This window comes from Fundulus heteroclitus, chromosome 23 (genome assembly GCF_011125445.2).
Source record: "Fundulus heteroclitus isolate FHET01 chromosome 23, MU-UCD_Fhet_4.1, whole genome shotgun sequence".
Taxonomy (NCBI): Eukaryota; Metazoa; Chordata; class Actinopteri; order Cyprinodontiformes; family Fundulidae; genus Fundulus; species Fundulus heteroclitus.
Genome location: NC_046383.1, coordinates 9,165,687 through 9,180,871, shown reverse-complemented (window position 1 = coordinate 9,180,871; position 15,185 = coordinate 9,165,687). Strand labels below are relative to the sequence as shown.

At 40.9% G+C, this 15,185-nt stretch overlaps 1 protein-coding gene across 1 annotated transcript in view; it reads left to right on the top strand.

Moving 5' to 3' along the window:
• The window catches only part of ppargc1b (peroxisome proliferator-activated receptor gamma, coactivator 1 beta), a 105,798-nt gene that overhangs the window by 76,402 nt on the left and 14,211 nt on the right, over positions 1 to 15,185 (top strand). The window contains exons 4-6 of the mRNA XM_012861834.3: positions 8,247 to 8,372; positions 12,543 to 13,593; positions 14,727 to 14,772. Of these exons, the coding sequence (XP_012717288.2) occupies positions 8,247 to 8,372; positions 12,543 to 13,593; positions 14,727 to 14,772 (1,223 nt within the window). The remainder of the gene's footprint in view (positions 1 to 8,246; positions 8,373 to 12,542; positions 13,594 to 14,726; positions 14,773 to 15,185) is intronic.

Here is a 15,185-nt window from a genome sequence, read left to right as displayed (position 1 = left end):
TTTAATCAGGTTTAACTTGTATTGTCAATCTTAGCAAGAACCGCTCTAAAAATGCCTACTTGGAATAGTTTCCCCAGACAATCAAGAGAGTTTATGTCGTTATGAGACTTTAATGAAATGTAATCAGAACAATCAGAGCAGTTTTAAATCAGGGAATAATTCCATATCCTCATAAACGCGCTATGCGATCCTGTTGCACGTGTGAGTGCTTGTTTTCCAGCCCTTCTTCCTATTTTCACACTGCGTTGCTGAATGTCTCCCTTCATCGTTCGCTGAACCACATTTCCAGGAACAAACCTTGTTTTGCTCTCCTTGCTTGGTCTCCTCCCTGTTATCAGCCTCCGCCTGCACCTGAGACCCCCCACCCATGCCTCCCACCCCCCTTCTATCACACAGGAACAACAAATTGTTGTATCCCTTTACAGGCGATATCATTGTGGCCCATTTTCTTTTGTGTCGGCTCGGCTGTCAGAAGAATGAACCCCTGTACCCGGCTCTGAAGCCTAATTGTAGAAGGAAGCTATTTCACTGCCACAAACGACTTATGATTAGCGCTGTAACATGGCCTTATTGCACTTGTCGAGTTGAATCCACTCTGCTTCCTTAATTTGACTTAAATTTCACAGCACAGGGGTCTGCTTCCAAGGTTTTCTGATTAAGTGCCAGCCAACAAAGATGCCATTGTTTGGCGGTCACGAGTCAAGTTGGACGGCTGAATACCTGCAGCGTAAATATTCAGTGAGCCGCTCTGCCATCCCATAGTTAATTACACACCGGGCTGAGGCATAAAACAGGTCTTTCAATAGAGATTTGCAACACTTTAAATGAAATGTTGGATACTTTTCAACATTTGATGGGAGCAACTGGCTAGAATTGCAAACTTTTTTAGATTAGATGAGTTAATTTAGGCAAGCATAATTCAATCCAAACTGAAGCAAAACAGAACTGTCTGTTGTGGGCAAAATTGAATAAGCCGATTTAATTGATTCATTCAAATTTGCTATTTTTTTAAGATTAAATTTGTGGAAAAATGGATTTTATTTTGCCAATGCACACATTGGGCTTCCATGATGCAATGCTGAATATACGTTTAGGAAATTATGTTCTCAATATATTGTAATAAAATAAATACATAAATAGAGAACCTTGTTTTTTTACCTTAATACGAAGCACTGTAATTTACCTATTTCCTTTTTTTTTAAGTTTGAAGTTATACTAATAAAGTGAAGCCTGTTCTCAGCTCATTTCGTAATACAACCAGCTGCAAACATTTTGTTATATTCTCATTGTTTACAGCGGCAGGGCCACCATCTTGTTTTACAAGCCTGTTTCACAGCTTGTATTTAGTTGCACTTTGAATTCAGCTCAACTCCCAGACAAAATGTTTGACATAACTGCACACTTTTAAAACAATTTCTTTAATTTATTTTTGTGAAAAAATGAGGGAGGAAAATCGATTCCTCGGATTCAGCATAATAAAATCAGAGATTTTATTTTTAGGCCATATTGCTCAGCTCCACACTTGTTTTTTTGTTTTTTTTAATATTAAGCACTTAAACCTACAATGTTTTTTTTTATTTTGTTTTTTGTAGAAAAAAAGGCTTTTGAACCAGTAGGATCTTGTATAGCTAAATGCTTTATTTTTTTAGCCTCCACTGATCTCAAAGTACACTTAAAAGATGGCGATTCATTCCAGATAATCCCTAGCCCATGGGAAACATCAGGCGAAAGTTCAATGAGGCTATAAGAGATTATAAACAAACTAAATTGAGATTGACAGCCGCACTGTCAGCGAATCTGACTGAGAACAGAGAAACAGAAAGGAGGAACCCACTAAACACCACAGCCATAGCCGGTCATGAACTGGAAACTGTTTTGCAATCGCAGTGAGCCGAGTTTTCTGTTTCTGTGGAGAGGTCTCCTGCTCTGAAACTGAAACAGTCAAGCCCAAAGGCAATTTGTAGCTCCTGACGTGGGCGAGCTAAATGACTCCTCGAGAAAAGTGTTGTGATCGGCACAAACAGAGATTTATTTGACTTGAGCAACACGTTTATTGCTTTCAAAAAAGAACACTGTGCCAGACTGAAAGCATGGTAGTGGTGGTATAATGCTGTGGCATGACTGTACAAATGGTGCCTTCTACACCAACATTCAAATATAAATCAGACATTTGAAAGTAGGTAGAGCTCTGTAATTATTTAGCAAAAGACTCCTCTGTCTTACAGACAATGCGGTATCTCCCGTCCTGATGTAAATCATTGATGAAGTGGCTCCTTAAGGTCCCTGTATAGTTGCAGTAAAGGAATTAATAATGTATTAACCTGGACACAACAGTACATCCAAACCTTCTCCTGTCAAATATAAACTTGGACTCAGCTGTTTTTAGTTTGAATGGGCTACGCAGAAACAACTTCAACCTAAGTCAGGCCTGCCATCAATAACACACAAGCAGTGCGTGGGCTTTCCATGCTGGCAAAGCAATTGCATTGAGGACACCTCAGGACGCAGAAGTGATTGTGCTGCAACGGTCGGTTAAATGCCATGAAGGTATTGTTTTAGTCTAAATAACATTTCCGCAATACTGAGGAGCCACACTTCCAGATAGGATTTTCGTTGCTGTTGTCTTGCACAACACAGTTGCCCTTCTTTATCCTTGGTGTCCCTCTGTTATCAGTTGATGCGCGTCCAAACCAGCGCCGTAGCAGGCCTGGTTACTGAGTTACCCATGACTCTGTTTCCACACTTATGGAGCAACTAAAAGACAATAGGGGTCAAACAAGAAGTAGTGGCTCAATCAGCTCTTTACTCGTGTGTTTCTAAGAGGACTCGTATTGCATGTTTTCTCCATTTATAGCTTAAATCAGGGGTCACCAAGATGGTGCCAGGTTGCCCTCGAGGACCACATGTGGTGCCTGCAAGCCTGTTCAAAAAACAGCACAACCCTCCAGTGTGCTGCATGTAAAATGTTATTTTAATTACCTGCACTTCCTTTTTAATCATACTTGTACTTACATAGATTTAAAATGATAAATGCATTAAAAACATGTTTATATTATATAAAGTTAAGGTGAGCTGTCAAAGGTCAGTGCAGGGAGCCCTTCGTATGACACAGTACCAGTGAAGTAGCTCTCAACCTCTAAAAGGTTGGTTACCCCTGGCTTTAATGTTGATGTGAACTACATGATCTTGTCAAAGTTTAGTATTTTCTGCACCACTATTTCTTTTGAAATCCATTTATCATGACTTATTGTGCACCAAAACATCAAAGTTGCCCTCCTTATGCACTCAACATAAAGTCTCTATCAGCCTGGCTCTGCCTCTTAGTTTTGGTAACAGACAACACTTCTGCATGCTCAGTTTGCTACATAATCTCTTTTCCAGAGTTTCTGCTTCTACTCTGATTCTAAATCAGTTCTCTGCAGGCATACTTTGGGTTGAACCTGAAGGCAGGGAATTTGTGATGAGCCAGTTAAGACCCATAGCTTCTAGGAATTTCAATACCTGAAACTGTATCATCCACATGTCAGGGGGACGGGTGAATCGCACTCTTTTCGTAGTCTAGTTCTAATTGTTCAAGGTGCAATCATTTCCCTCAATTTTTCATAGATTTTTTATTTTTTTTGGTGAGCCTCTTCAGTCTGCGGCGTCTCAAAATTCCCTGATGTAAATCCAGCCGTGACGTTCAGCACCCCAGAAGAGAAGCGTGATTTTTCTCTGTACTAAATATAAATCATATCACCCTGAATCCCGACTCTGTTTCCACTGAGTGCACTATCAGTGGCAAATATGGCAGCCTGGCATTCACATCCACTCACACAGAAAAGCCTGGTGTAATAACATTAGGCCCTTTACTCAACCGAAGCTGCCAGATGTGTGTGCCTGTGTGTGTAATTCATCCCCTCTTTCCATCAGTTGAGTGGTTTACTGTCACATGTTTGCTGTCACTCATGTACTCGGGGCTGCGTCTGGCGCTGCCCTCTACTGTTAAGCGCTGGCGCTGCAGGCTGCCTCTCTGAGCTTTGCAGTCTTTCCGAGCCTGTCTGCTCACACAGCAGCATGCTTTTATGTTCTCAGCTTAATTATTCTGAATTAAGCTGATTCCCAAATGCACACGGGGGGATTTTATAGTTGCAGTTAAAAGTTTTATGGACTTTGAGAATGATTAATGAATAAGAAAATGAAATGCTGTACTATTTGAAATAGACACAATGCCTAAAAGCAGATGCAACTGAAAAAAAATCTAGACAAAATGTTCATATATTTCAGTAAGACTTAAAAGGCCAAACATATATAGCATATAGATTTGTTTTGTACAGATCAATGAATTTCAAGCATTTCTCTGAAAATATTATCGAAGGTGTAGGTTATATAGATTCATATAGATTAGTATGAAGTTCTGGACATGTAATAGACTACACAATCATAGGGAAGACTGCTGATTTGATGGTTGTCTAATGTCCCCCACAAGGAATGAGTGCCAACATTTTGTATTGGTAAGGAAGCACTGACTTCTGTATCCAACTTTTGAATAGAAAGTTAAGTGGAAGGAGAAACTGTGGTAGAAAAAGCTGCACACGCATCGACTAATCCGATCTTCAGGGTTGGGGTTACTTAACCTCTTTCTTTTCTGTAGGACATAATCAACAGTGTTAACAGAATATCTGAATTATTCGAATAAACTAATTAGTCAATACTGTTTTAAATTTATTGAGATTTACCTGAAATGCCGGATTTAGCCTCAGGTTGAGGTTTGTGAAGCTCACCATTTGAAGAATAAGTCTTTATATTTGGTGGCTTGGAATTAACCACAATAAATGGGCTGAATAAGACCTCCTCTGTCCCAGCTGGATCTAAATCAGCCTTGTTTTAAGCCATAACCATGCATTGTTCAAACTCTTCAAGAACCCCTTGAATAATCAGAGCAACAAATTAGATGAAAAATCCAACACTGCTGCTTTGTTTTGGTAAACAAGACTATTTTTTAACAGTAAAACTGTTACTGTCATTAAACATCTGATCAAAGTTGGTGTTTGGACAAACACACAAACCCTTTATTGATCAAATCTGTGCATTCAATCCCCATAAAGCCCACAAAGGGGGGTGGGGGGGGGGGTGCACCGACAGAAAACCTCCCATCATAAAATTTATCTCCTGGTGTATAAGTCTGAGTTTGTATCCACGTGTATTTTATTTTCATAATGTAACATGAGATTGTAAAACGTAATGATAGAACAAAAAAAAAAAAAAAAAACAAGCAGCTTGGAAAAGAAATCTCGCTTTCTTTGTGTCCAATTAAATTAACACACTCAAGATTAAGCTTCTTTTTAAATGGGAGCAGCTGGTTGGTGTCTTCCTGATCAAACTACAAAACTGCTACTACAGATTGGATGGGTACTCTAGTGATTATAGGCCTAAATTAACTTATTTAACATTAGTTGGAAAAGTTTTTGCGTGCTCGTCATCTTTTGTTCTTACATTGGCTACATACCCCACAGTCTGTTCCTGTGCGGGTGTTTCCCTTCGTATTTCTCTCGTATCACCTGTGTTTGCGGTTCCACTTCCACTCTCCCTGCATGTGTGTGTTCCACCGTAGAACAAGGCCTCTGTTGTTGATGCCAGCGCAGCTCTGGAAAGCGTCCAGAGACGAGGAGAGAGTGGGGCGCACTGTTAGGGAGGCCCCGATGCTGTCGAAGAGTTCGCAGCGTTTCACACAGACTCGAACCTTCAGTCTCCTCTTCACTTTCCTCAATGGGGATCTCAGAGGAGCTTCAGCACACACTCTAAGCCAAGTTGGCTCGCCGACAAAGGGCCACAGTGGCCCCATTAGCGGCGCAGGCAATCGTCCCATTTCAGTCAATTGACCCAGATAGTATTCTTTGGTTACAGCCAGCGCTGCGGGGTGGTGATGTTGTATTCATTAAAACATTGTAGTACTATAACTGTGAGGAAACTTGTGGAAAAATTGACTCATGGCTCAGCTGTTTTATCGCATAAATTGCTAATATAAATATATCAAATATGTGGTGCCCGTTTTCTCTTCAAGCCAGTCTTTTTAAAAGCACTTCTTCCTATAATGTTTCACATTACTTTCTCATAACAATGAGTAAAGTCTTTAAAGCTTTATTAGCTGCTCTCAGATCAGTCTTTCTCCCCATGCAGTGCCATTGAGTAGTGTTTAAACTAATGGCACAAGTAGATAATTATTCAAATGAAATGAAAAATACATAAACTAATAGAAATATTAGTTGTACGTTTGCATCTTGGCCGTGCAAAAACCTTTAAAGGGGCAGGTGCTCAATGATCCCTATTAAAATGAAGGACATTTTAATAGGGCATAGACCAATAGAATATATAGCATTACATGTTGAACTAGTCAACATGTAATGCTTATTCCGAGTCATTCCGAGTCATAACTACAATTGCAGCTGGAGATCTTTCACAGTGTTTTTAAAGATCTAAAGGCTGAACATTTTCTCTATCAGTTTTCCAGTTTTACTACAGATTTTCCATTGTATTTAGATCGGGACTTTGACTAGGCCATTCAAACAAATGTGTACACTTTAATTTAAACCATCAGTTTTAGCCCTGTTGCGGTTCAGGGCCGTTGTCCGGCGAACAATGACCCAGTGTCAAGTCTTTTGCTGCAGGATTTCTTCCAGTGTCGTCCTGTATTTAGCTCCAATCCGTTTTTTAATCTACTTTGACCAGGTCTCTTATCTCTGCTATAGTACAGAGTTCCCACAGCACAAGATGATGCATCAACTGTGATCTTTGTACTAGTTTTCTAACACACATGGTCTATTCCAAAAAGTTAATTTTTGGTCGCATCTGACCAGGGACGTTTTTCCACATGTTTGCTGTGCGCTCTTGGTTGTGAAAAACTCCAAACAGCACTTTCTTTTGAAAATGGCTTTCTTCTAGCAACAGGACACATTTTGACTGAGTGAAAAGAGAAATTTCTTTGGCTACATTTATGAGACATAGTAGAATTCTTTAAATCGTAATAAAAAAAAAAAAGAAAAGAAACTTCCTTTATATCTTTGATAGCTTTAAGAAAGGCAAAAGAAGAAGCACTTTGTCACAATTCCTGGGAAGCACAACACCAAAATTGATGCTCGATTGCTTTAATACAGTTATATAAATTGCCGCAACCATCTCCCAAGGGATCCAGGGCCCCCAGTGTGGCTGAACGGCCCACCGCTTCAAGTCGACCGTCTTCATAACGGGTCCCTTTGAATCCTCATTCCTATCATTTCTATATTTTCTGCATCATCTTTCGGAGCAAAGGCTGCAACGCTTAGTGGGGGATTTTCTTTCTAAGCTGATTTATATCAGCTGATAGGCCTGCCATGAAGCTACGCTCAGGATTGAACGGATGAGTACACAGATGGAAAAAAAAAAAGTAATGAAAGGATAGTTGGAGAATGAGGAGCGGTTGTGTTAATATCCATTTGAAAGGTAATACCCAGGGAAGGTTTAAAGAGACGTTTCCTATGCCTCCTGCCTTAAGTCGGCCTTTGTGTTTGATCTGGAACAACAAGAGGATGGGAGCAGGAGGGGAGGGGCGGTAAAGAAGAGGGCAGAGCTGATGTGACAGTGTAGAAGTTAGGATGAAAATAGGTGTTAAGGGGTCACACAAGTTGATTTAGAAAGGAGTCACGAAGAAAGCGGAACGAAAAAGGAAACAGAACAAGATCGGATCTAAGTCAGACGAGAAAAAAGTTGGACACGTAGAGAATGATGCGTGGCCACATAGCCAAGGATGAAGGAGAAAGGGAGGATATGTGGTCACGCTGTAATATTACGCAGAGAAAATGACTGGATCCGGCTCTTTAATAGGAAACGTGAATATGTCATGTATCTGTCAGCTGTGGTGGTATGATAAATGTTCAGTACCATGACCTTTTCTACACATTATTCCTTTATACAAACATCCATCTGTGGAGCATTAACGGCTGACAGAATATAGATTAGAAAGTAGGGTGAAAGGCTGAAAGTATACTGAATAGTCCCCCCCCACCCCGCTCCATTTAGTGTGCTGACTAAAAGTATGTTATCACATATTCCTTCACTGAATTTGCATCCTAATGACTCTGCCTATTTGTCTTGTCTTCTTATGGTCCAGGCGTACAACATTTACAGAGACGAAACATTTAATGTTGGCGGTTTAAACCATTACTTAAAACGAAAATAGTGTGCTGATATTTTCTTGTGTGTGTGTGTGTGTTTACTTTTTCCGTCTGCAGCTGAAGAAGCTGCTGCTGACTCCACCCAACGTCCCAACTGGCATCGATGTGCACAAAGATGGAGTCCAAAGCCATCGCTACAGCAACAAAAGTCTGCGCCTACGGCCAGTCAGACCCCTGTCGAAGGTGAGGTGCAGATGACTGTAAATGAGTGACAGGGTGAAATGATCTGATACTCTCCTACCATTAGCATATCCTTTAATAAAAAGTACCCCTCTTCCATCAAAAGTGAAGCAAAAATCCAGAGAGGCACATCTCAGTATTCGCCGCTTGACGCCTCATTCCCCGTGTCCTCTGCAAGCTGGGGAGATAACTAAATTGGGTTTTTCCAATCACTTCCTCTCTGGGTGGCGAGTTGAGGCAGAAGTAATTTACAGCTGTATGTGCTGTTTGCAGTCAGCATTACCGCAGCTGCAGTCGTTGTGTTTTTTTAAATGTGTCGGCATTAATTCGACCCCTCCTTGTCTTCGGCGGGCAGCGAAGATTCAGCACTTTCATTATAAATCTGCATTTGGCATTTTCTACGCCGTGTTCATGATTGCTCTCCTTTAATGTTTCCAGCTACAAAGTTGCTCAAGTGGTCTTAGAGATGGAGAGCTAGTTTTACTTTGCCTCAAGCTTGCAGATGCAACTGAACGCGGTTTCCCCAGGAGATGCAATCACTTATTTCACCAGAGATGCAGTTAGCAATAAGCAGTCGGTCATGAATGTCAGTCAGCAGGAACAAACAAAAACAACTTCCAGGTTTAAATTTGAGTCAGATGTAGCGTGCAGAAACAGATTTTCCTGTGAAAACTCTCTGATGCTCTTTGCTTGAGCAGCTCCGGGAATTCAGATCATTTTTCTCCGCTTCTTTATGAGTTTGTCAGTAAGGATAAAGACCGGGGAAATGTTTTGTTCTCTCTTTGTTTGACTTTATCTTGTAGAAGTGTTGCTTCAGACAAACAGAACAAATGCTTGTTAGTGATTTTGTCTTAGACATTACGTTTTAGTGCATTCAATGACTTCCTGCTGCGTTCCATTTGGCTCGGTAATCAAAACTGATCTGGGATTGATGTCACACCCAATTTCGCATTGCTCCAGTTTAACTCCTAACTACCGTTACCCGCAAAAGCTGATAACAATGTATTTCCCTCCATCGCATAAATTCAAACATTAACGTATCATTTCCACAAATAAATGTCATACCGTGCTACATGTGTGACAAATATTGCTGCAGAGCTGTGTTTTATTGGTTTTCAAGGTCTTCAGTCCAAAGTAACTTTCCTCTCTTTCCACTCTGGACTTATTACTTGTTCCTAAATGTGTTTCATTCGAGTGTCGCTTGTATATGAGCAGATGTTGGTGGTTTAGATTGGTTATTAATTTTATAGGCATGATTAAAAGTATAATGATGGATGGATGGATGGATGGATGGATGGATGGATGGATGGATGGATGGATGGATGTTCAATGCTGTAAGCAAGTGATCAGCATCTCAGTTTAACAATTAATCTCCTAATTGGAATTGTTGTAGAAACGTTAACTAATTAACCTTTATTTATTTAGCACTTCTCAAGACAAAAATCACGATGTGCTTTACAACAGAAAATGAAAACACAGACAAAAATAGAGGCAGATTTAAACATATGTTTTCAGCTGGCCTCAGAGTCAGAGGAAGGGAGTTCCAGAGTCTTGGAGTTTTATTGTCTAAAATTGCCTTAACAGGCATTTAAGGCTAATGTTAATCATCTGATGGTCTGTGGCACAGCACATAATTGCATGAATAATTAGACCTGATTAGCATTTTAAAAGCACTCTTATCAAACCGTAACATGCTACTTTACAATACAATGCAACTTTATGTATAAAGCTCTTTAAAAACAACACTGTTGACCAAGGTGCTGCACAGAAATACCCTTGTCATCAAAATACAATAAAACTATGACCAATTAATAAAACATCAGAATTATAAAACTAATTCTAATAATAATAATAATAATAATAAAACACAGGAAATAGTAGTCCCAAAGAGCATGATGTACATCTAAGAAGTTGGCATTGTCCATTGGCAGGAATAACAATTTGTCCCTTTTGAGTTCAAACCTCTAATGTTCTCATTATTGTGTGGATTTAACCCTTGAAAATGAAAAATGCACGCCGTTTCTTAGCAGTTAAGTGTCTTGAAAAACATGGTGTCTAACGCGTTTTCCTAACATCAACAGAACCAATCCTCGCTTCTTAAATTGGTTTCCAGGGAAGAGTTTAAGCGTCAGAGAAGTGGTAACTGTAGTTAAGGACGAAAGAAATAATAAAATATATCCAGCCGGTCTGTAAATAAACAAAAAAGAGGAGAGCGGTTGGAGCTTGAGCACGAAGCAGTTTCGTCAGCACACCTGGAGGCTTTAATGTGGCTCCTGACAGCTCTCAGATACTCTATTATGTTTACAAAAATGGGAAACAATATCAAAGCTGTCCATGCTGCAGCCGCACTTCGTGCCGTACGGTGACAGTTTTTATTTTCCCAGTGATAGATATTTCATTTTAGAATAAAAACCCTGAGCCGTCAAGCTTGCAGAGACCTTCAGCTGCTGCCCGTGATAAATGTGGCGTTGAGGATGAGAGGACATCTACAATGGCTACTGCTGTATGACTTAGCAGTAATTGGATGGCTGCTAGCATTGTGCTTCAAGTGGTCATTGATTACAACGCTGGTCATTTATCTTGTACAAGCATAGGGAGCAGGGAGCCTTCGTGCCTAAGTAAGGAGCCAACAGAACCGCTGCAGCAAGAAGCCGGGGATCAGGCCTACTTCAGGTCGCCGTGGATGGCAGATGGTGGAAGTATTGACTGACAGGGCAGAAGGGCAACAGTGAATCACAGTGGTTCGCCATCTCTTCTATGTGTATGAGTAATACAGATCAGCCATTTTATTGCAGCTGCAGACTGAATCATCCCTCAGAAAGCCGAAAGAAAAATGTGCCGCTGTGTGCTCCGTGATCTTGTATCCAGGGCAGGAAATATAGCACAAATTGTCTTTTTTTTCTTCTTCTTTTAAGTTGCAGGTATAGATAGTAAAGGTTGAAATCTTAATTGCTGTCATCCAAACAAGGTTGGATAATCCCACGGTAATATCAGCCTCTAAGGAACTAAGTGATGTAGACTTTTAAATACCTTAAGTGTCATTTCTGTTTATTGAGAGAGGTGTCAGCTTTGTTGCTGATATGTTTCATTTGTATTGAGATTTTCTTGAATGCGTGCATTACGCTTGGATTTTTCTTTACGATGCAAAGTTCATTCCAAAAAAGGGATCGTCACATTCTTTCGAGGAAGTTGCTATTGATAGTTTTAGGGATGGGCAATTACCATATCCTTATATGAGGAGGAAAAAAACTCATAGCGATAAGAACTGTAATTTACAGTGATAAAAATTAACTTAAGTGTCGCTGTTTGCAAAACTGAGAGTACAGTTGGGATATTTTCCACTACTGGTTCCATGAGGGCATCAAAATATATCAATACAGTAATAAAAAATCTAATATTAACATGAAAAAATACAGAATGCAATTACTACTACCTTTACTAACTAGTGTGCTAAAGTAGCTGATCTGATCAAAGGTAAATTTTGCATTTTTGCAATAAATACAAAAACTGTTTTTATCTTTTAAATCCATATCATGCTGCACCACTTTCTATGTAACCTCAGTACCTTTCACTTTGAAACACATTTGCACGCTGCCCCACTGCTCTCTCAGTTCCTTCCTCAAATACACAGACTCAAACTTCATGCCAAATTTCTAATATTTTGGACTATTAACCATGAGTCTTTGCAGAGCCTCCTCAAGCATGAAATAGCTGTATATGAAGCAGAAAGGCCAAGTTCATAAAGTATTAGAACTTCCTCAACCTCTTAAGACCAGAGAATATTTGTCCGGACATAGGCTTTCAGAGACGTGAAAAAAGGTTGAAAAAAATAGTTATTCTTTAAACATAAATGTTTGATCAGCTGTAAACCTCCTTTACAGATCTGTCAGGAGAAAGAAAAACATTTGTTTGAAGAGAAACGGATCATTTTTAGATATCAAAAGGCTTATATTTAAACTGAAGTTCTGGGGTCTTAGGAGGATATCTGTGGCATAACCTCAGGCAAATTTGATCATCGTCTGTCTGATAACAAAACTGAAGAGAAATTTAGAAGAAAATGATTTTTGTACTCAGTAGAGTTAGGAAATATCCAATGTTGTTTTATATGTAAAAAAAAAAAAACCCTTAGTCCTTTTCATGTTCAGCTCTTAACGTTCTCTTTGTCGTCCCCAGAGCGACCTCCCTCCGGAGCGGAAGCCCCGAGCGGTGCGTCCCACCGGGCGCCTGTGCACCGAGCTCCACCGCCACCTCACCACGGCGCAGGACACCGAGGACGCCCCGGTCCATGACACGGACGAGGGCGAGGACGAAGAGGAGGACGAGGACAGTGAGTCGGAGGAGGATGAAGAGGAGGAAGAGGAGGAGTCTTCCAGCAGCGAGGTGGAGGGTGCAGCGGCAGCCGCTGCTGGCCCCGCAGAGCCCGCTGCGCCTCAGTTCAGCTCGGAGAAAGAACTGCAGTCCGTTGTTGAGCTGATCACGTACATGCACACGTACTGCCTGCCCATGCGCAAGCAGCAGGGCTGGGACCGCAAGGACCGGGACTTTTCAAGGCCGCGGGCCAAAACCGACGCGCCCCGCCCGGCCAACACAAACTCTCACAGCAGAGTTGTACTGGTAAACGCTCCTGGGACTAGCGGCAACCTGAACGGGACAAGCAGCGGCGCCCCCAGGAGGCTGCCCTTCGCCAGGCGGAGGGAGATGAAGGCCAACTCCCTTCTCCGTCAGCTTTTGCAGCAGAGCAGCTCCTTCGACGTGAGCAAGCCTTACAGACTCAACAGCCCACCTTACACCCACACACACAGCCCCAACAGGGGTGCAGCAGCGGCTCCGTCTCCCGCGGCTAACAAATGCCCCCCGGCCCGGTCCCTTAGCTCCACCTACCCCAAACCTGAGCTTTGGAAAGACTCTTCCTCGCTTGGGAGGAGAAACTCTTCCTCTGAGCTGCTGCAGAGCCTGGAGGAGGCCGCAGAGACCAGCAGCTCGTTCTCCGTCCGCCGCTCCAGACGCCTGGCATCCTTTCCCAGCCGCTTCGCCAAAAGACTGCGCCCCACACGAGTGAGGGATGAAGATGGGAAAGAAAAGGATGAGAAGGTGGAGGCAAACGCAGGGGACAGACTCCTGCCCACACAGGCTGGAGGGGGAACCACGACGGAGGCGCAGCCAGAAAAAGTGACGTCTGGCGATGGCAGCAACCCCTCTGAGCTGACCAAATCCTGCTGCCATGGTTAGATCACCAAACACACACAACGGCTGCATCTACAATCACTTCGTATCTTAGTCTACTTTGAGCAATAGTAAAGATGGAGCAATACATGTTTTTAAGAGAAAAATATTTTCTTATTTGATGCTCTGACATGAAGAAAGTATATTTTGACTAATGAAATGACAGGTTTTTCCTTCCGGTGTATTAATGGTTGATAAACAGGTGAAAACCTGAACTGAAGTTAACCAGCTGTCAAAGTTGACTACAGTAAGGCTGGGCGATATGGATTAAAAAATAAATCTCCGATTTTATCATACCAAATCCGATTAATCGATTTTTTCCTTATTTTTGTTTCATAAAAAGAAATTAAAGACATTATTTTAAAACCTTGCTTTTTTATGTCAAGCATTTCGTCAGGGAGTTGACCTGAATTCAAAGTGCAACTAAAAACAAGCTGTGAAACATGCTTGTAAAACAAGATGGTAGTCATGCCATTATAAACAATGAAAGTATAACAAAACATTTGCTGCTAGTGGTATTACACATTGAGCTAAGAACAGGCTTCACTGCACTTGTAAACTTCAAACTAAGTTAAAAAAAAAAGTAAATAAGTAAATGAAGTACCTCGTATTATGGTAAAAAAAAGTTTCCACTTAACAATATTTTGACATTACATTTGCCTAAATATATATTCAGCATCACATGCTGTTCTCTTCGTGGAAACCCAGTGAGTGTATTGGCAAAATAAAATCCAGATTTTCCAAAAATGAAATCTTAAAGTAATGTAAATTTGAATTAATCGATTAAATCGATTTATCGCCCAGCTCTAGACTACAGTAGGAAAATGGCAGAAAGCAGGGACCCTATAAAGAAATATGTTTTTTTTGTATATTAATTTACTGAATGTATGCTGTTCAGCTTTAACCTTTCACAAATATTATGTGTTCCTGGTTAAGATATTGTAATAGAAAAGTTTGGGATTATCCCATGGCCCTAAATTCCTGCATGTTGATGCTATTTGTACTGTGGGCCATTTATTTTAATATTCCCCTTTAAGATAATGCCTAAAAGCATTTCCCTTCACATTTATAGTTTACCAGTAGCAACGGTTGCCCTGTTCTAACCGAGGTCTTCGTATCTTATTCTAATTACAGAAAAGCGAGCCTGTCTCTGTCTGCCCCTCCACTCAAAGTCCACAGGGTAAGTATTTATGAAATGCACCTGCTGCTTTGCATCATTGACTTCGGGTGCTTTTCGTCCAAACAGTGCTACAGGCTCGCTAAATGGCCCACAAACCCGAAAGTAAACAAGGATGATTTTGCTCCTCGAAGGGTAAAATACGTCCTAGAGGGGAGATTTTAGGAAAACATGGAAATGCAATGCTGTCGCTCTGAAGGTCTATCCTACAGGCCATTATATTGTTTACATGCTGTATTTGCATGCATGACACTTAAAGTATATAATTCTCCAACCAGTCCTTTGCAAGTGCAACATTTCATACATTAATATATAAATTACGATTCCAGTTCAATATATTCTATATAACATGTCTCCCAGGGATGTTTTATGTGTACGGCTTGGTACACAAATTTCAACTTTAACTAAATTAGAAA